The sequence below is a fragment of the Sminthopsis crassicaudata genome, chromosome 2 (assembly GCF_048593235.1).
Source record: "Sminthopsis crassicaudata isolate SCR6 chromosome 2, ASM4859323v1, whole genome shotgun sequence".
Lineage (NCBI taxonomy): Eukaryota > Metazoa > Chordata > Mammalia > Dasyuromorphia > Dasyuridae > Sminthopsis > Sminthopsis crassicaudata.
In genome coordinates, this window is record NC_133618.1 from 315,103,798 (window position 1) to 315,124,468 (window position 20,671).

General features: G+C 37.1%; 1 protein-coding gene across 1 annotated transcript in view; it reads right to left on the reverse strand.

The window, feature by feature from the left end:
• BBOF1 (basal body orientation factor 1) overlaps window positions 1-20,671 on the reverse strand; it is a 73,125-nt gene that overhangs the window by 19,176 nt on the left and 33,278 nt on the right. The window contains exon 9 of the mRNA XM_074284792.1: window positions 3,453-3,560. Coding sequence (XP_074140893.1) covers window positions 3,453-3,560 — 108 coding nt within the window. The remainder of the gene's footprint in view (window positions 1-3,452; window positions 3,561-20,671) is intronic.

The window sequence follows — 20,671 nt, forward strand, 5'->3', positions numbered from 1 at the left end:
CTTCTTTCCTGGGAGTTCTTTACTTTTTCCAATTCACAAATTCTGTTTCCCTGCACTTCAGGAGTTCTTTACCTTTTCCAATTCATATTTCAGTAAGTTGTTACTCTCTTACATAGGTTCTCTTTCTTTTCCCCATTTTTTCTTCTAGTTCTCTTTTAAGATTTTTTATAGTTTTTTTCTAGGAGATCCTTTTGTGTTTTGGACCAACAATTGTCTGGAGACTGTCTGCTGTTAGTCTCCTCAGTGTTGAAAACCTGCTCTCTTTCTGTATAGAAGCTATCTATTGTAATTTTGATTTTTTTTTAACTCATTTTTTTAAAGCCTTTAGGGTCTGCCTTCAGGGCAAGGAGGTTTCCAGCTTCCTCTGCAGAGCAGGGATAGGTATATGGACAGTAGCTGTCCTGTCAATGTACTGCAAAGAGCAGTGGAGCTGCCAGGGTGCTCTGGGAAAAGCTCCACCCCGGAAGTGACTCTGACTCAGGCCTGAGTAGCACTGGCCAAGCTTCAGAAGTGCCCTGAGAAGAGCCCTGCTGTGTGGATTAGCGATTGCCATGGGGCTAGAGGTTGAGTAGTGAAAGTGTCACTACCCCAGGCAAAAGCCATTTGAAAGTATTTGAAATCCCCTGCTGCAGAATGCCACTGAAGAGCTGTGTTATGGTCTGCGCTGAGTCACTTCCTGTCCTTGGTGGGCACAGCCACAGAGTATCCTCTACCCTAGGCTCTAATTTCTCTGCTGGTCCACTACTCCGCAACCAAAGCAAAGCAGTCAGGCTATGACAGAGAGCTCTATGTAAACCTTCCAACCACAGAGGCCACCCCATTCCCAATTCTGTCCTTGCCTGTGCTGGTCTTTTCCCGCTGCTGAGGACAAACCTTTTCTGGTTATCTTCCAGATTATCTTCAGCTGGTAAGTTGCTGTACTTCCAATCTTCATGAATTTTACCAGTCAAATGCTATTTTTGAGACTGATTTTAAAAATTGGTAATGAGGATATGAGAGGAGCTTAGAAAGTTGCATTGCCTTCTCCACAATCTTGGCTCTTCTCCCCTGTTTGCTTATTTTTAAAGCCAATTACTATAACTCTATTAAAAGTAGGGCTTGCTTCCTGGATGAAGGATACATTGTCCTAAGCTTCAGCAGTTTTGTGCAGCTATTTCCAATACTTCTAGGGATCTTTAAGTTTTCAGTTCTTTCAAGGTGGTATGATCTAAGAAGAGGTATGTTTAACTACTCTCATGGCATGTGCTCTGGTCTGTAAGTAACCACAAGCACCTTTTTCTGTCCTGGAACTGTGAGGAAAGTCCTTGCTCCACTGTGGGTGTGAGCTCTGGTGTGTTTATACTCCTCACAATGGGACTGCCACCCACTGAGACCTAGATCTGAATATGGGTAAAGCAACTGCATCCTGTCTCCATGTTAGCAGAGACCCCTGTGATCTGGCCAGTTGTTCAACATCTGTTATGGGCCAGAATTCTGAAACAAGGTGTTAAGTCAGTGGAATTGATGAGACAATCTTTGTCTAGTTTAGCATGGTGATTAAATCAATCATGCTGAATTTAGAGAATTATTAATCTTACAACGAATAATGATTTTCCAGTGATATAATGATTGGTTTATACTCAGTGTAGAGCACATAAGCTGGGAGCCTCAGCCAGAGTGAGGGCAGAGAAGAAAAGGACTGGAGGCAGAGCTCAAGTTCTGGGAGCCAAGGAGAGAGATTCTTTCCATCTTTGGTCAGGCTCCTGGTGACTCTCCTGGGGGACCAAGAGACTCAGAGACAGATTACTTCATCCCATCTCACACCCTGTGGTGGCACGGCTGTCCTCCTGCATATTCATAGAAGTCCCTTTGAAGGTCACAAGAAAGCTACTGAGCCAAGGAGATAATAAAAACTTTTGGATTTTAACACCTGCCTATTCTTGTGGTGATTAATCTACTGAAAGGAAGGCTGATCAGAGACCTACAGAAAACCACCAAGAACACTATAAACATCTATGGGCTAAGAGCTCCAGAAACAGCTGCTGCCTTCACTAATTCAGTAGCTCCCAAGGCCTGCTTCTAGTTTGCTAGGGCAGAGGCTGTGCTGGTGCAGCTTGTGCTGGACTTCCACTTTCACCCAGGTGCAACAAACTTTTCCTGCCAGCTTAGTTGTCCTTAGGCTGGAAATTTGTTTTGCTGTTTTTGTGGATTCTGATGCTTAAGAATTTGTTTAGTCATTACTTAAAGGTATTTGGATGGGTTTAGGTGAAGAGGTCAGGTGACTCCCTGTCTTTACTCCACTATTTTGGCTTCCCATCTAGGATAGATTTTTTAAATTTTTATTTTTCCCTAATTACATATAAAAACAATTTTAAGACATTTTTAAATTTTTGAGTTCCAAATTCTATCCCTCCTCCTTTTTCATTCCTCTCCTCTCTTGAGACCATATTAACCTTTTTAGCTGCAGCATGTTAATAACAATTTGTCCTTAAGAAATGGTCTAAAACAGTGTTGTCAAACTCAAATATCAATGGTCCAGATCACATATTGACTTAGACAACCACAAATCAACATTATTTATATTGCATTACATTTTTATTTATTTTATTAAACATTTCCTAACTACATTTTATTCTGGCTTGGGTCTAAAAGACATCTTCAAAGATGACTAGAAAATGAAGGAGTCTCATAGTGAGACTCAAGACTAAAGAATAACAAGAAATGGACAGCCCAATTGCTACTTTGGTAGCACAGAACTGTTAATATGGATAAGAAGCCCTTAGAAGATGGTATAGTTTTTCTCCAGGAAATTTAAAAGAAGACAGTGGCAAGCATAATGTAGGATAAACAGACATGTATGACTTGTAAATCACATTAGTAAAGTTACCTCTGCATAAATAAGTACATGGATCCATTGAAAAACTGAAGAAATCATTTGATTTTTAAGCCTTGGAATGGTATGGTTTAAATAATAACACAGGAAAAAAATATATTTGTAAAATTTAAAGTACTGTTATACAAAAGTATCAAAAGTAAAAGTTAATTTTTCTTGTCTAATTAAACACACACACACACACACACACACACACACACACACACAAATAATGATCACTTTACCTTCATCACTATCCAGGCAAAAATCTTAAGTAATTCCCAATAACCTTTCTTATCAGAGTTACATCTTTAAGATATTTGGAATAATTCAACTAGAGTTTTCTTTATTTCCCTCTCCAAGATTTTTACCTTTGCTTTTCTTAATATTCCTATGCATTTACTCAATTTAACTCCCTAATTTTTTGTTTAAAAATTGTTACATTTCTTTTAAAGATCCTGAACATAACCCAGATACTTTTAACCCCAACTTCATCCCTGAGTGATATACCAGCTCATACTCCCTACTCTTGCTTGGTTAACAAGGGTTGACATAACTTGATCTTGACCTACTACTATTATTTGCAGAATCAGGGACTTACTTTGGAAGACTACCATTCATTTTTGCAAAGAGTAATCTCAAAACTTTTTCCTTCTGTTCCCATGTCAAGTCTCCAATATCCACATCCATTCCTTCTTTAATGTTTGTCCTGAATAATTACCAAAAAAAAAAAAAAAAATTAACGTAAAGTAAAACCAGCTAATGGAAACTTCTGAAGAAAAATGTAAAATCTCTAAAAATATTGGGGCAATAGAAAATAAGAGTTTCATAACCATTATATTAAATATGTTTTATTTACTATTAAATCAAACTATGTTCTGTTCTAAAGAAAACCATTGAGCTGGAAATAACCTAATAAAACAAACAAACAAACCAAAAAAAAACCCTATCTAACCTACTTAAGAACCTGTTACTATTAAAGACATAAAGACCAATTTAAACAGCTAATCCAATGAATGCTGGTGGCTGGGCTGTGCCAATTTATTAAAAGTGATAATGCTTCCAGTTTACACTTTTAATATTATACTAGTAAAAATTTTAAAGGGTTATTATAAATTATAAAACAACAAAATTAATTTGCAAAAAGTAGAGATCTAGAATATCAAGGGAAATAATGAAAAGAGATGGGCAACAAAGTGGGAATGGAATACTTTTAGACCTCAAATTATAAAGCAGTAGTCATCAAAAACTATCTAATCTTGGATTAAAAAATTAAAGAGGTAGAGCAAGGGAACAGGCTGTAAAAGGGAAAATCTGGAACTCAATATGTCAAAAAAACCAAAATTACTTTGAAAAGAACTCCCTACTTGGTTAAATAAATAAACAAGAAAACAAAAAATGCTGAGAAAACTGGAAAGCATTGGAGCAGAATTAAGCTTACTTAGACCAACATCTAAGTAAGACCAGCTTCCTAGCAATTCCATAAAACAAGATATTCCATTCTATGAGCATTTTCTCTGGTTGTCCCCAAAGACTGAAATGCTTCCCTCTTCAACTCTGCCTACTGCCTTCCTTGGCTTCCTTTAAGTTCCAACTAAAATATCATAGGAATCCTTTCCACATCCCTCTTAATTCTAGTACATTTCCTCTGTTAATTATCTATTTATCCTGTATTTTTCTTCTTTATTTCTATGTCCTCTCCTCCATTAGATTACAAGTTCCTTGAGGGCAGAAACTATCTTATCTCCCTTTGTAGTCTTAGCTCTTTAGCATAGTGATTGGCACATAATGAAAAGTTTATTGACAATAACTGAGGGAGTCTAGCAATGTTTCAGTGTGCTGCCTTCTTTCTCAAAGACCTTACCACTGAAAAGAGAGACTACTATAAAAGCAGACAGTACATACAGCTGGTAGGAGAGACTGGATCAGTAGAAAACAACACATTCATCTGGAAGGAAGAGTAGTCATGCAGAGAAATAGGATGAGGAAGATGGGAGGGGAAAACTCTCTAATCTGCCAAGCATAATTCCTTAAAAAAAAAAAAAAACTTTAAATATTTATTGATTTTTCTTTTTTAATTCAATGTAGGCAAAAGATTTACTTTCCTCTGAATGGATTTCTTTTATGACTTATAACCTTTATTTCAGGGGTACAAATATGCCTACATCAAAGGGGCAAAGCTTAGATGCATATCTACATACAAAATCTCACTCTCAGCCCTCCCATAGTTTAGTAAGTTTCAAACTTATACCTCAGTGATCATTGTCAACCCCATTAGTCCTAGAATGTACTTGCTTTTCATATTTGTTTTGTATAATCCTTAGCTGCCTTCCAAGTTCAACCCAACTGCACATTCTTTGGAAGTTCATTATAAATCCTCAATTGCTGATAGTGTCATAAAGTACCTTTATGAAATCAGAAGGTACCTTGGGGGCCATTTAGTCCCATCTCTCACTCTTGTAGAGACATAGATAAAATTTATATGCTGATAAGTTTGAAGGAAACAGTTTCTCCTTAGAATACAAAGTTTTAGTGATGCTGTGTGGGAAGGGGGAGAGATCCCCTCTGCTTAGAGACACAGGTCCAAATGCTAAAGAATTCATGAACCCACAAGTCTGTGGCAAAAAGGAAGTTTTATTTTTCACTAAGAAGCTCTCTCTTAGGGGACAAATCTCTTAATGAGTAAATTTGCAAAGAATGAGTTAATGGAAATCTATTTTATGATATCTTGGCAGGCTGGGGGCAGTTTGACCTGATTATCAGACCAAGATCTCCCAATTGAATGAAAATCACTTTGAAGCTTTTTTCAGAATTTATAGTTTGCTGAACAGGATCGGCTACCCAAAAGATCAATGGGGGGGGGGGTGATTTGGCTGAGATTTTCAAGAGAATGATGCTGCTTATCTTAGGAAAAAGTTTGTCTGGAAAATAGTCTCTCAGACTCAATCTCCCTTTTTTTACAGATCAAAGAGGATACAATTTCAGAGTGGTTATTTTACACATTAAAGAGTTCACAATTTCAAAGTTCACCAGTGTTATTAGGCTTCAAAGAAAATATAGGCTTGTATAAATAAACCTCTTATGGCACAGTAGACTGGGCATTGGGCCTAAAGTCAGGAACACTCATCTTTCTGAGTTCAAATCTGGCCTCATATACCCACTAACTGTGTGATCCTGGGAAGTCATGTTGAAGAAGGGACCCCGAAACTCTAAAAATCCTTGAAGGAGAAAAATCTCCTTCAACTCTGCCTCAGTGAGGGATCCTGCCCAAGCAAAAGCAAACAAGACAGTTTCATTGCGTTATCTAGCAAAGGAATTCCAATCCTACAGAATTGAAGAAACTCAATGAATTCCAGCTCAGGTTGAAACCCAGAGATGAGCCAACTTGAGACTTTACCCGAGTTCCCTTCAGCTTGTAGCTATAAAAGAGCCAAACTAAAATCCTCTCTTGGCAGAGGTTCTAAACATGCCAGCTATGTCATGCTTGCTATGCCAAAGACCTCTGCCCACTGGAATATTCTTTTCCAATGCACCCTCTCTTTTCCCTCACCTATTTCCCTAACGAGACTTTATGCCTCTCTGTCAGGGCCTCTGTCAGGATTTCTAAACATACTTCCAATCCCCATAAGAAAACCTCTTTTGTCAATCTAGGTTTTTGGGTCTGTAAATTCCTTTAACCTGCACCACCAGAAGGGAGTTCCCCAAGGGGTTACAGGGGAGCCAAACCTCTCCATTTGGTTCCCTGAATCCCAAATCTGCCACTAGACCTTATCATTTAACTCCCTGACCACCAGAAACCCTAATCTTATTTTGATTCCCTAAAGCTAGACCTTATCAATGTGATTCTGTTTGTCTCATTTTCTTCATCTGTAAAATGAGTTAAGAAGGAAATGGTAAACCACTCCACTGAGTGCCAATCTCTCTGCCAAAAAATCCCCAAATTGGTTCAAAAAGAGTGAGACACAACTAAACAACAACCATACTTTATTTAGCAACAAGAAAAACCCAATAATTCTATTTTTTATCTTGAAGGAGTTTACAAGTCCTACCTGGATAATCTGATGGGATCAACTAAACAAAATATCTCCACCAGAATTAACCTGAACTTTCACAAAGGTAATAACAAATTGGACCCTAATCTTAATTTTGCCTCTTGTTATCCTAAGGCTATATAAAATCATACATCTATGTAAGATATACAATTTTATAGAGAGATAAATATATAAAAATATATGTGCGTATATCTCTCCAATAGTTCTACTGGAGCTGCTAACAACTAGGCAAATATCTACCAACTGATACTAATTAAATCTTTTAAGTCTTGACTCTTACTTTATTGATCTTCAATCACATAGATTGATAAGGAAACCCCAAAACTCTTAAAATCTCCTTGGACTCTGCCAAGCACAAACAGTTTCCTCCTTATCTAAAAACCCATTGAACTCTATTCAAATTCTAACCCTGGCTGAAACTCAAGCAGGAAGCCAACCTGGGACTCCACCCATGAGCCCCTTCAGATTATCCAAAGCCTCCCTATTATAAGAAGAGTCAAACTGGAGTCCACTCTTTGCAGAGGTCCCAAACATGGCATCCTTATGCTGGCCATGTCAAGGATTTCTGCCCACTGGAGCTCTGGCTCTGGTGTCCTTTTATCTCTACCCTCAACTTTATTAACTAGATTTTACTTCCAAACCCCATAATAAACCTCTTATCAACTTAGGTTTTGGGGTCTTTAAATTCCTTTACAGGGGACAATTGTGCCACCTCTAGACCTCATTTAACTCTGTATCCTTGCACTGAATCCAAAGGAGTTTCAGGGGAGCTCTATTTGACTCCCTGTACCCCAAACCTGTCACTAGATCTCAAACCTAATTTCATTTAGGCACCCCTTATCTAGTTCTCATCATTTGGTTCCCTGATGAAAATCCTCGAAAACTAGACCTCCCAAATGGAACCTTAAATCCAAAACTCTGGACAAGGTAAGAGACTTTTTTTTTTATTTTCCTATTTTGCAGTGGACATCCAAAGCCAGTCAGTCAGGCTTGGATCCTCTTTAGGGCATACGCTTGGGCATGATTCTTTACGAATTGCTGTGAATTGACAAAAGATCTCTTTTTGTCTCTCTCTCTCTGTCTTTAGAGATAAGAGAGAAGCTGTAAGAGGTTGGAAAATTAAATTAAAACCTTTTACCTGTCCACGATCTAGACACACCTAAACTGCTTTCAGAGACAAAAGACTTTCTTTTGCAAGGCATTTCTAATCTCTTTTTTTTTTTTTTCCTTCTCTCACCAGAAAGCCGGCCCTCAGGCTGGAACTCTGAGACACACAGGAGGTGGTGTCTCTTTCACCACCACCCCTCACCCAGGAGTCACATGGCCATTCTGGAGACTTCTCTTGGGGTCCCAGGCCAGCACTCTCATCTGTTCTAAGGAGATAACCAGAGAAACTTAAGGGAATCTGTGTTTGAGCCCTTATCCCACTCCACTGTTAAATACTTGAGTCTGTAATGGTCAGGTTGTAGCCACAAGGAGAAAAGTCACTGGGTTGGGGTGAGCTTGGAGATATGTCTCTACCTGGCTACTACTCCCTGGAAAGTGATAAGTGGTCTCTCCTTCAGGTCTTGCTCTCCCATCAAGATTTGGGGGGCTTGAACAAGCTACCCTGCCTTCAAGTTTTTGCATGAGCCCTCGCCATCCGGGAAGCACTGGGTAAGCTATCTTTCCCCCCCCTCTCCATCCAGACCTCTCCCATATGGCTTTTAATGCTCCCATCCTGTCCCCTTCTTGGGGTACTGTACAATGGGGAAACTGGGGACTCAATCCTCTCAAAATCTCTGGAAGAGTTTCCCATCAACTCTTAAAACGGTACTTTGCTGGCAATCTGGACAAGTGGGTCATGTCCCTCCCAGATCTTTTACCTGGCTCTTAAAGGAGCCATAACTTTCAGCCCTCTCAGAGAGCAAGCTTGTCCCATACATTTTAAAACGGGACTCAGTGTCCCTAATTTGGTCATCCTGCATTAGAACAGTGCCTCCCGTCACAGCTTTTAACAGTAGCAGCCTCAAAATTATGCTTTTCCATGCTCACAAGGCTGTCTACAAAGACAGGGAATTTCAAACTGCTCCATTTTTCCCCCTAGTCACAGGGCACTTACTGAAACTTTTCTTTAACTGCTAATGGAGAGATAGCCTAGCTGTCTTCTGGAACCCAGTGATATCTCTCTCTATCTCACTTTCCTACCTAACCTTACAAGTGGGAACTCCTAACTCCTGAATTCTCTCTGTCCCAGGACCTTTTGCTCTTACCACATTCTTAATTTTTCTGGATTGGCATTCTATGCCCCCTGCCAACAATTAAAGATTTCTTTTCTAAGTTCTAACCCTGGCCAGGTTGCAGCTTCAAGAAAGACCTTTGGAATGCTGGCTGGGGAATAAAATTCCAAATCAAGGCAAATTAAATTGTTAAGAGAGTGAAGATATCTTCTTTCTTTCTTTTTCTCTTTTCGTTCCCTGACTGCAGCAGGGAAATGAGGAGTTATATGGAGAGACTGAAACTATTTGACTTTTGAATTGAATTGAAACTACTTTCAATTTGGTGCCTCTTATGGAAAAAGGCTTTTCCTGTTGCTTTTTCTCTAGCTTGCAGAATTCCCTTGTGGGGATTCCTGTGGTCTCTCTCTCTCTCTCTAGACTTCTTCTCTGTTCTATTCTTGGTCCCTGACAAATTCTCTGTTGTGTCATAGTTCTCTTTTACTGCCTCAGTTTCCCTAAACTGATCTCTATCTTGCCTCAGTTTCTCTGGCATTGCAGCTCAAGGAGCCCAGGGGCTATAGAATATGAATAGATTCTCCTTTAAGCTGTCTCTTAATGTAGAGACAAACACTGGGCTTGAGAAAAAAAATAGTTCAATCTCAACACCTGAATTCCGAATAGAATTCCAATTTCTCTCTCTACTCACCCACCCCCCAACTTTTTTTCAGGAGTCATGTATCTCCAATTAGGGTCTGACTTTTCTAAAAAGCTCCAATGCCCCCACACCCAACCCACTAAAGGTTGGGTGGGGTAGAATCTTCTGTCTTCAACTCACCCACTGCTTTCTGCTAGCACCTAGTTAACCTGGGGTGAAAGTTAGCTGCCTTCCCTTCCCCCCTGCCTCTTGGGAAATGGAGTGGGGAGAAGGGGGCCACGTGGAATTCCCCCAGTGGGTTCCAGCCTCCAGCCACAGAGGCTTGGCTTTGGCAAAAGACTTTGAGATAGGCCTGCCTTTAAGTTAATTGACCTATTTTTAAGACTTGTTAAAAGTGGAATTTGTTAAAAACTGTTTAACTATTGCTGTATGAGGGAACCTAACTATTTCTGTATGCTTGAGGGATTTTAGGAAATATACTAGTCTGTTATGTATATGAATTTTTGATTTATATGATAATTTCTTTTCTGTAAGAAAGGGAGGAAGGAAACTAATTGAAACTGGTCAGGAAAATGGGAAACTGATGTATTTTCTTAGACACTTCTGCTCTACCCCCTATTTCATTAGTTCAGATTGAATTGGAAATTATTTTACTCTTTGCTTAAAATTTACTTGACTATGATTTGCTAGGTTATAAAATACCTTATTCAGTCTTTAGGATTATTCTTTAGAAACAACCAGAAATCAGGCACCTGTCCTGGGACTGGCAGTCTCTCTGATCTGTTTCTCCACTCCTGTTACCTCAGTTCCTTAATCACTATTTCAGCATTTTGATATCAGGACTCTAATAGTTTGGGATTGACTGTCTTGGTCTAACTGCATAATTTGCTCAGAAATCTGTCTCTTACTAGTAGCTCCTGTTCCAGAGAGAGGGGACAGGTGGAGCTACTCCAGGCCCCACTTTTTCCCTCTTTTGGAGCCCCTGACAGACATGTGGTGCCCTTCCTAGGGCAGCAGGACTGCCACTCATCCTCTGCTGAGTAGCAGTGAATACACAAATGACCACAAACTTCAAACTGTCCATCTCTGGCTGAGATGCTCCCCAATTGCAGAGTACTTGAACAGGAAGGCCTGTGTGTCTCCTTAAATGAGGAATGCTGTTTGATACTAATAATTCTGGGATTATCAGGGAGAAATTGATCTTTGCCATAAGTCCTTGCATTTTTCTAGTTTTAGTCTGGTTTATTTGGCTTATTGTCCTGACTCAATTTCTCTAATTATCCTGCCTCACCCCTGCCTCAGTTTCCCTGCTTCTCAGTTCTGCAAAACCTCCGAGACCTCCTTATCAGAACACCTGATAAGTGTAAAAGAACTTACGTTTAGAATATCAGAATGCCTCTCCCATCTCAAACTATCGGAATGTCTTATCAAGATGCCTTTCCCATGTCTCAGGTCCGTCTTGCTGATTATGTCATCTCTCTCCTGAGACTCACTCCAACTATCAGCACTCTGACTCTATTTCTACCTCAGTCTATTTCAGTCTTACTGTTCACGAGGTTTTGTTTTCTTTTTTTAAAACCCCACTCTTTCTATAGAGAGGTAAGACAGGCAGCTTCCTGGGACTTGGCTGACCTGTCTGAAGCTGCAATGCTCAAGCTGGGTATCTGTCCATTGAGATGTCATGGCAAAACTCCTGCAAACTGACAAAAATTAAAGTTTTTGTCATATCTCTCTCTTGGGGATGCCCGAAGAGAAAAAAAAGCTATAGAATTGGGGTGCTTGGAGCCTGTTACAATCTCTTAATGCAGAGACGCACTTGCCTTGAGCCTCCACCTCACAATTTGAATACTGAATAGATTAGCTAATCTCCCTCCATCTACCTTAAAAGGAGTTTCCTTTGCATTTTAACACTTCTGCCCTCAGACAAAAGGCCATTAGTGAAACACACCCACCAAGGCCAGCCTCTTTCAAAGCAAAGAGAGGACTCAATGCTTCTTCCATTCAGCTGTGCTTTTTTTTTTTAATACAAATCTCTCCCAGACTTAGGCCTGTAGGAAACTGTCTGAGGAAGACCCAGTTTCTCTGTCCTGAATTCAAGCAGGAGGAACTGCCTTCTCACCACCACAGTGAACACCACAGGGGCTGAACTGGCCCCCGGTATCCTCCTCTCTGGTAGGAATTTGGGGTCCAGCCCTGTTTCCCTTTTATCCCAGCACAGTCCGAACACCTCAGGGGCTGATAAACTGGGTGTGCAGCACTGATACTGTGTACCCCCTCTGACTCCCTCCACCCCTCCCCCGTAAGAGTGAGGAAACTAGGAGGGAAAAGTTCAGGATCTTTGCTTATTTTTTTGGTAAGATTGAGGAACCAACCCCCTATTATTTTAAAGAAAAGCAGTACAGTTAAAAAACACTTCCAAGAGCTTAAACTGCATTCTTATCTCACAAATGGGATACGTCCATCCCCAGATCCTGTCTCACAAAAGAGCAGTAGCTTATTAAATCTATACTAAAGCCTACTGCCTCCCCTGACTTCTGAGTCCACACCCTTTAATCCCGACCCCAGGAGAAATTAGCTTTCCTGCACTATGCACTATAATCTTTTGTTCTCAACATTTTCTCCTACTCTCCTTTAATAGTTAGATGGGCCATCATCATTCTACAAGTAGCCCACAGAGGGGACCTGATGCATTTCCCCATTCCCGAATGTCACCATCTCCACCCTGGATGACACCTCACTTTTAATTTGCTCCTGAGATCTATTTTCTCTAGGCTTCAAACTTTGGATTCTCAGCTGCCCTTCAGCCTGGAGAACATGGGACAACTGATTGGGGATGACTGACCGGGACAAACACCCCTTAGATGCCCTGCTGCCATCTGTGATCTGTGATTTGAGTAATTCCCCAAGATTCTACAGAGGAAAAAATAAAGCCAGAAGAATTTAACCAAGATTTGAACCTCAGGTCTTACAACTCCAAAGTCAGGGCTTTTCCCTTCTTCCTATACAGTCTACCTAATTAGTACCAACCACTAGTGTCCTCCTTGGAAATTATTTTGAATATCTTTTTAAAAAATTTTTATATGTACATCATGTTTTCCCCAAGACAGGGTAAATTCTACAATGACAGAGACTTTTCCATTTGAATCTTTTAGGTAATCAATCAAAAATTATTATTCTTTAGTTGTATCCAACTTTTTGTGACTCCATTTCTTGGTGAAGTTAATAGAGAGATTTGCCATTTCCTTTTCCAGTTGCTTTTACAGTTGAGAAAATTGAGGCAAACAAGAGTTACGTGACTTGTCTGAGTAGTAGATACTAGGAACTGTCAGAAGTTACATTTGGAAGAAAAGTCTTTTTTTTTTTTTTTTTTCCAGGGAAGAAGATGGACATTTAACAAAATAAATGAATTCCATCTATTCTTGATGAAAAAACTGGATTTAATCAAAAAGTTTGATCTCCAAATACAGAACTCAAGAGATTTCTAAAAAGGTAAAAAGAAATCTTGAGAACTATATTTCTGCCATAAAGATATATAAAGAACACATGTATAATTTGTTCTAGAAACTAGAGGTGGAAAGGAAATTATATCAGAAAAAAGGGTAAAGTGATGGTACTACATCTCACGAAGAGGCAAAGATAACCTATTATATCTGATAGAAAGAATGGAGGGGGATGAACATAGTGTGTATCATATTCTCACTAGAATTGGCTTAAAGAGAAAAATATGGACATATTCAATTTATGGTGAAACTCCTTCCACTTCATTGAAAATTAGGAGGGGAAAAGTGAAAAGGGAAGGAATAAGCTAAGGGGAAGGGAATACAGAAATTGTGAGGAAAAGGAGTAAAATAGGGGGAGGAATTTTAAGATGGGGAAGGTATACTAAAAAGGGAAGGCTGTGAAAAGCAAGTGGTACTTACAAGTTTAGTACTGGGGAGGAGGGTAAAGGGGGGGTAAAGGGGAAGGAAAGGAGAAAAACATAAGCAGGGGTTAACATGATGTCAAGCAACACAGAATTAGTCATTTAACCATAAATGTAAATGGGGTAAACTCCCCCAGAAAGAGGAAGCAGTTAGCAGACTAAATTAAAAGCTAGAATCCTACAATATGTTGTTTACAGGAAACACACCTGAAACAGGATGATACATATAGAATAAAGGTAAAAGGTTGGAGCAGAATCTACTATGTTTCAGGTGAAGCCAAAAAATCAGGGGTACCATCCTCATCTCAGATCAAGCAAAAGCAAAAATTTATCTAATTAAAAGAGATAAGGAAGGGCACTATATCTTGCTAAAGGGTAGCATAGATAATGAAGCAGTATCAATATTAAATATATATTCACCAAGAGGTGCAGCATCTAAATTCTTAAAAGAGAAATTAAGAGAGCTACAAGAAGAAAAAGACAGCAAAACTATAATAGTGGGAGATCTCAACCTTGCACTCTCAGAATTAGATAAATCAAATCACAAAATAAATAAGAAGTCAAAAAGGTAAATAGAATACTAGAAAAGTTTGATATGATAGATCTTTGGAGAAAACTAAATGGAGACAGAAAGGAGTACACTTTCTTCTCAGCAGTTCATAGAACCTATACAAAAATTGACCATATATTAGGAAATAAAAACCTCAAAATCAAATGCAGTAAGGCAGAAATAGTAAATGCATTCTTTTCAGACCACGATGCAATGAAAATTACATTCAATAAAAAGCCAGGGGAAATTAGACCAAAAAATAATTGGAAACTAAATAATCTCATACTAAAAAATGATTGGGTGAAACAGCAAATCATAAACATAATCAATTAATAACTTCACCCAAGAAAATGACATTAATGAGACATCATACCAAAATGTGTGGGATACAGCCAAAGCAGTAATAAGGGGAAATTTTATATCTCTAGAGCCCTACTTGCATAAAATAGAGAAAGAGAAGATTAATGAATTGGGCTTGCAATTAAAAATGCTAGAAAAAGAACAAATTAAAAACCCCCAGACAAACATGAAACTTGGAATTCTAAAAATAAAAGGAGAGATTAATAAAGTTGAAAGTAAAAAAACTATTAAAGTAATTAATAAAACTAAGAGTTGGTTCTATGAAAAAACCAACAAAATAGACAAACCCTTAGTAAATCTGATTAAAAAAAGAAAAGAGGAAAAGCAAATTGTTAGTCTTAAAAATGAAAAGGGAGAACTCGCCACTAATGAAAAGGAAATTAGAACAATAATTAGGAATTACTTTGTCCAACTTTATGCCAATAAATTTGATAACTTAAATGAAATGGAAGAATACCTTGAAAAATATAGCTTGCCCAGATAGAAGTTAACAGTCTTTCAGAAAAAGAAATAGAACAAACTATTAACCAACTCCCTGAGAAAAAATCACCAGGACAAGATGGGTTTACATGTGAATTCTACCAAATATTTAAAGAACAATTAACTCCAATGCTATATAAACTATTTGAAAAAATAGGCATTGAAGGAGTCCTACCAAATTCCTTTTATGACACAGACATGGTACTGATACCTAAACCAGGTAGGTTGAAAACAGAGAAAAAAAATTATAGGCCAATCTCCTTAATGAATATTGATGCTAAAATCTTAAATAAAATATTAACAAAAAGATTACAGAAAATCATCCCCAGGATAATACACTATGACCAAGTGGGATTTATACCAGGAATGCAGGGCTGGTTCAATATTAGGAAAACTATTAGCATAATTGACTATATCAATAACCAAATTAACAAAAATCATATGATCATCTCAATAGATGCAGAAAAAGCATTTGATAAAATCTAATATCCATTCCTAGTAAAAACACTTGAGAGTATAAGAATAAATGGACTATTCCTTAAATAATCAGGAGCATATATTTATAACCTTCAGTAAACATCATATGTAATGGTGATAAACTGGAACCTTTCCCAGTAAGATCAGGAGTGAAACCACTATCACCATTACTATTTAATATTGTATTAGAAATGCTAGCCTCGGCAATAAGTGTTGAGAAAGAGATTAAAGGAATTAGACTATCACTTTTGCAGATGATATGATGGTATACTTAGAGAACCCCAAAGATTCTGCTAAAAAGCTATTAGAAATAGTTCATAACTTTAGCAAAGTTGGAGGATACAAAATAAATCCACATAAATCCTCAGCATTTTTATGCATTACCAACAAAATCCAACAGCAAGAGATACAAAAAGAAATTCCATTCAAAATAACTGTCAATAGCATAAAATATTTGGGAATCTATCTATCAAAAGAAAGTCAGGAATTATATAAGCAAAATTACAAAACACTTGCCACAAAAATAAAGTCAAATAATTGGAAAAATATTAAGTGCTCATGGATAGGCCGAGCGAATATAATTAATTTTACAATACTCCCTAATCTATTTATTTAGTGCTATACCAATCAGACTCCCAAGAAACTATTTTAATGACCTAGAAAAAATAACAACAAAATTCATATGGAAGAACAAAAGGTCGAGAATTTCAAGGGAATTAATGAAAAAAAAAAATCAAATGAAGGTGGCCTGATCTAAAACTATATTATAAAGCAGCAATCACCAAAACCATTTGGTATTGGCTAAGAAATAGACTAATTGATAAGTGGAATAGGTTAGGTTCACAGGATAAGATAGTAAATAAATATAGCAATCTAGTGTTTGACAAATCCAAAGATCTCAACTTTTGGGATAAGAATTCATTATTTGACAAAAACTGCTGGGAAAACTGGAAATTAGTATGGCAGAAACTAAGCATGGACCCACACTTAACACCACATACTAAGATAAGATCAAAATCAGATTGGCTAAGATGACAGGAACAAATAATGATGAATGTTGGAGGGGCTGTGGAAAAACTGGGACACTGATACATTGTTGGTGGAGTTGTGAAAGAATCTAGCCATTCTGGAGAGCAATCTGGAATTATGCCCAAAAAGTTATCAAACTGTGCATACTACTGGGCTTATACCCAAAAAAAATACTAAAGAAGGGAAAGGGACCTTTATGTGCCAAAATGTTTGTGGCAACCCTTTTTGTAGTGGCTAGAAACTGGAAAATGAATGGATGCCCATCAATTGAAGAATGGTTGGGTAAATTATGGCATATGAATGTTATAGAATATTATTGTTCTCTAAGAAAAGACCAGCAAGATGAATACATAGAGGCTTGGAAAGACTTACATAAACTAATGCTGAGTGAAATGAGCAGAACCAGAAGATCATTATGCACTTCAACAATAACACTGTATGAGGATATATTCTGATAGAAGTGGCTATCTTCCACAAAGAGAAGATCTAGTCCAATTCCAATTGATCAATGATGGACAGAATCAGCTACACCCAGAGAAGGAACACTGGGAAAAGAGTGTAAACTGTTTGCATTTTAGTTTTTCTTCCCAGGTTATTTTTACCTTCTGAATCCAATTCTTCCTGTGCAACAAAAAATTAGGTTCTGCACATATATATTGTATCTAGGATATACTATAACACATTTAACATGTATGGGACTGCCTGACATCTAGGGGAGGGGGTGGATGGAAGGAGGGGAAAATTCGGAACAGAAGTGAGTGCAAGGGATAATGTAAAAAATTACTCATGCATATATACTGTCAAAAATGTTATTAAAATTAATTTAAAAAAGAAAACACTTAAAAGTATTAGAGTGATGGGATTTTATTTAACATATTTTTAAGGGACATATCTCCTTCTGTCAGTCTTTTTTTCTTAATTAATTTTATAATTATAACATTTTTTTGACAGTACATATGCATAGGTAATTTTTTTTTTACAACATTATCCCTTCTACTGCCTTCTGTTCCGAATTTTTCCCTTCCTTCCCTCCACCCCTTCCCCTAGATGGCAGGCATTCCCATACATATTAAATATCTTATAGTATATCGTAGGTACAATATATATGTGCAAAACCGAATTTTGTTGTTGTTGTTGTTGCAAAGGAAGAATTGGATTCGGAAGGTAAGAATAATCTGGGAAGAAAAATAAACAAAAAAAATGCTCACAGTTTACACTCATTTCCCAGTGTTCCTTTTCTGGGTATAGCTGATTCTGTCCATCATTGATCAATTGGAACTGGATTAGCTCTTCTCTTTGTTGAAGATATCTGCTTCCATCAGAATACATCCTCATACAGTATTGTTGCTATGTATAATGATCTCCTGGTTTTGCTCATTTCACTTAGCATTAGTTCATATAAATCTCTCCAACCCTCTCTGTATTCATCCTGCTGGTCATTTTATAGAATAATAATATTCCATAACATTCATATACCACAATTTACCCAACCATTCTCCAATTGATGGACATCCATTCATTTTCCAGTTTCTAGCCACTACAAAAAGGGCTGCCACAAACATTTTGGCACATACAGGTCCCTTTTCCTTCTTTAGTATTTCCTTGGGATATAAGCCCAATAGTAGCACTGCTGGGTCAAAGGGTATGCACATTTTGATAACTTTTTGGGCATAATTCCAGGTTGCTCTCCAGAATGGTTGGATTCTTTCACAACTCCAACAACAATGCATCAGTGTCCCAGTTTTTTCCACATCCCCTCCAACATTCATCATTATTTGTTCCTGTCATCTTAGCCAATCTGACAGGTGGTATCTCAGAGTTGTCTTAATTTGCATTTCTCTGATCAATAGTGATTTGGAACACTCTTTCATATGAGTGGAAATAGTTTTAATTTCATCATCTGAAAATTGTCTGTTCATATCCTTTGACCATTTATCAATTGGAGAATGGCTTGATTTCTTATAAATTAAAGTCAATTCTCTGTATATTTTGGAGATGAGACCTTTATCAGAACCTTTAACTGTAAAAATGTTTTCCCAATTTGTTACTTCCCTTCTAATCTTGTTTGCATTAGTTTTGTTTGTGCAAAAGCTTTTTAATTTGATGTAATCAAAATTTTCTATTTGGTGATCAATAATGATCTCTAGTTCTCCTTTGGACACAAATTCCTTCCTCCTCCACAAGTCTGAGAGATAAACTATCCTATGTTCCTCTAATTTATTTATGATCTCGTTCTTTATGCCTAAATCTTGGACCCATTTTGATCTTATCTTAGTATGTGGTGTTAAATGTGGGTCCATGCCTGGTTTCTGCCATACTAATTTCCAGTTGTCCCAGCAGTTTTTGTCAAATAATGAATTCTTATCCCAAAAGTTGGGATCTTTGGGTTTGTCAAACACTAGACTGCTATTTTTATTCACTATCTTGCCCTGTGAACCTAACCTATTCCACTGATCAACTAGTCTATTTCTTAGCCAATACCAAATGGTTTTGGTGACTGTTGCTTTATAATATAGTTCTAGATCAGGTACAGCTAGGCCACCTTCATTTGATTTTTTTTTTCATTACTTCCCTTGAAATTCTCGACCTTTTGTTGTTCCATATGAATTCTGTTGTTATTTTTTCTAGGTCATTAAAATAGTTTCTTGGAAGTCTGATTGGTATAGCACTAAATAAATAGATTAGTTTAGGGAGTATTGTCATCTTAATTATATTTGCTCGACCTGTCCAAGAGCACTCAATGTTTTTCCAATTATTTAAATCTGACTTTATTTTTGTGGCAAGTGTTTTGTAATTTTGTTCATATAATTCCTGACTTTCCTTTGGTAGATATATTCCCAAATATTTTATGCTATTGACAGTTATTTTGAATGGAATTTCTCTTTGTATCTCTTGTTATTGGATTGTGTTGGTAATGTATAAAAATGCTGAGGATTTATGTGGATTTATTTTGTATCCTGAAACTTTGCTAAAGTTCTGAATAATTTCTAATAGCTTTTTAGCAGAGTCTTTGGGGTTGTCTAAGTATACCATCATGTCATCTGCAAAGAGTGATAGTTTGATTTCCTCATTACCTACTCTAATTCCTTGAATCTCTTTCTCGGCTCTTATTGCCAAGGCTACCATTTCTAGTACTATATTGAATAATAATGGTGATAGTGGGAAACCTTGTTTCACTCCTGATCTTATAGGGAAAGGTTCCAGTTTATTGCCATTACATATGATGTTTACTGACGGTTTTAAATATATGCTCCTGATTATTTAAGGAATAGTCCATTTATTCCTATACTCTCAAGTAGTAGGAATGGATGTTGGATTTTATCAAATGCTTTTTCTGCATCTATTGAGATGATCATATGATTTTTGTTAATTTGGTTATTGATATAGTCGATTATGCTAATAGTTTTCCTAATATTGAACCAGCCCTGCATTCCTGGTATAAATCCCATTTGGTCATAGTGTATTATCCTGGGGATGATTTTCTGTAGTCTTTTTGCTAATATTTTATTTAAGATCTTAGCATCATATTTAACATATTTTAAATCATTTATTAGAATCCAACACCAATTTTTGCTTTCCAACTAAAAACAGGATTAAAGCAAGGAATAATGCCTTTTCTCACCATTGCTATTTGAAATGTTAGTTATAAAAATAAGACAAAAAAGATAAATTAAAAGAATAAACACTGGAAAAGAGAAAACAAACAAGAACTTATGGATGGTAGGCTGTTTTGTGTTGAAAATGCAAGAAAAATCAAATAAATTAATTGGGAAAATGAGTAAAAATAATACAATATAAAATCAACTTACAAAATTAATTAGCATTTTTACATATCATAACAAAAGCCAGGAAAATGATAGAAAGTAATATTGAGATCATAGATACATTTAGAATTTAGAGCATATGAAATAAGATAATGAAAATCTTTCACCAGAGATTTTTATATTTTGGGATTTATCATAAACATTTTGTTTTAATTTTTTTAATGTAATCTGTTCTATTTAGCTACTTTTCTGTTGTTGGTTTTTTTTTAATTCAGCTTCAGATAGTTTAAAATAATAATATTTATTATCTGGGAATTAACTTACCAAAACACA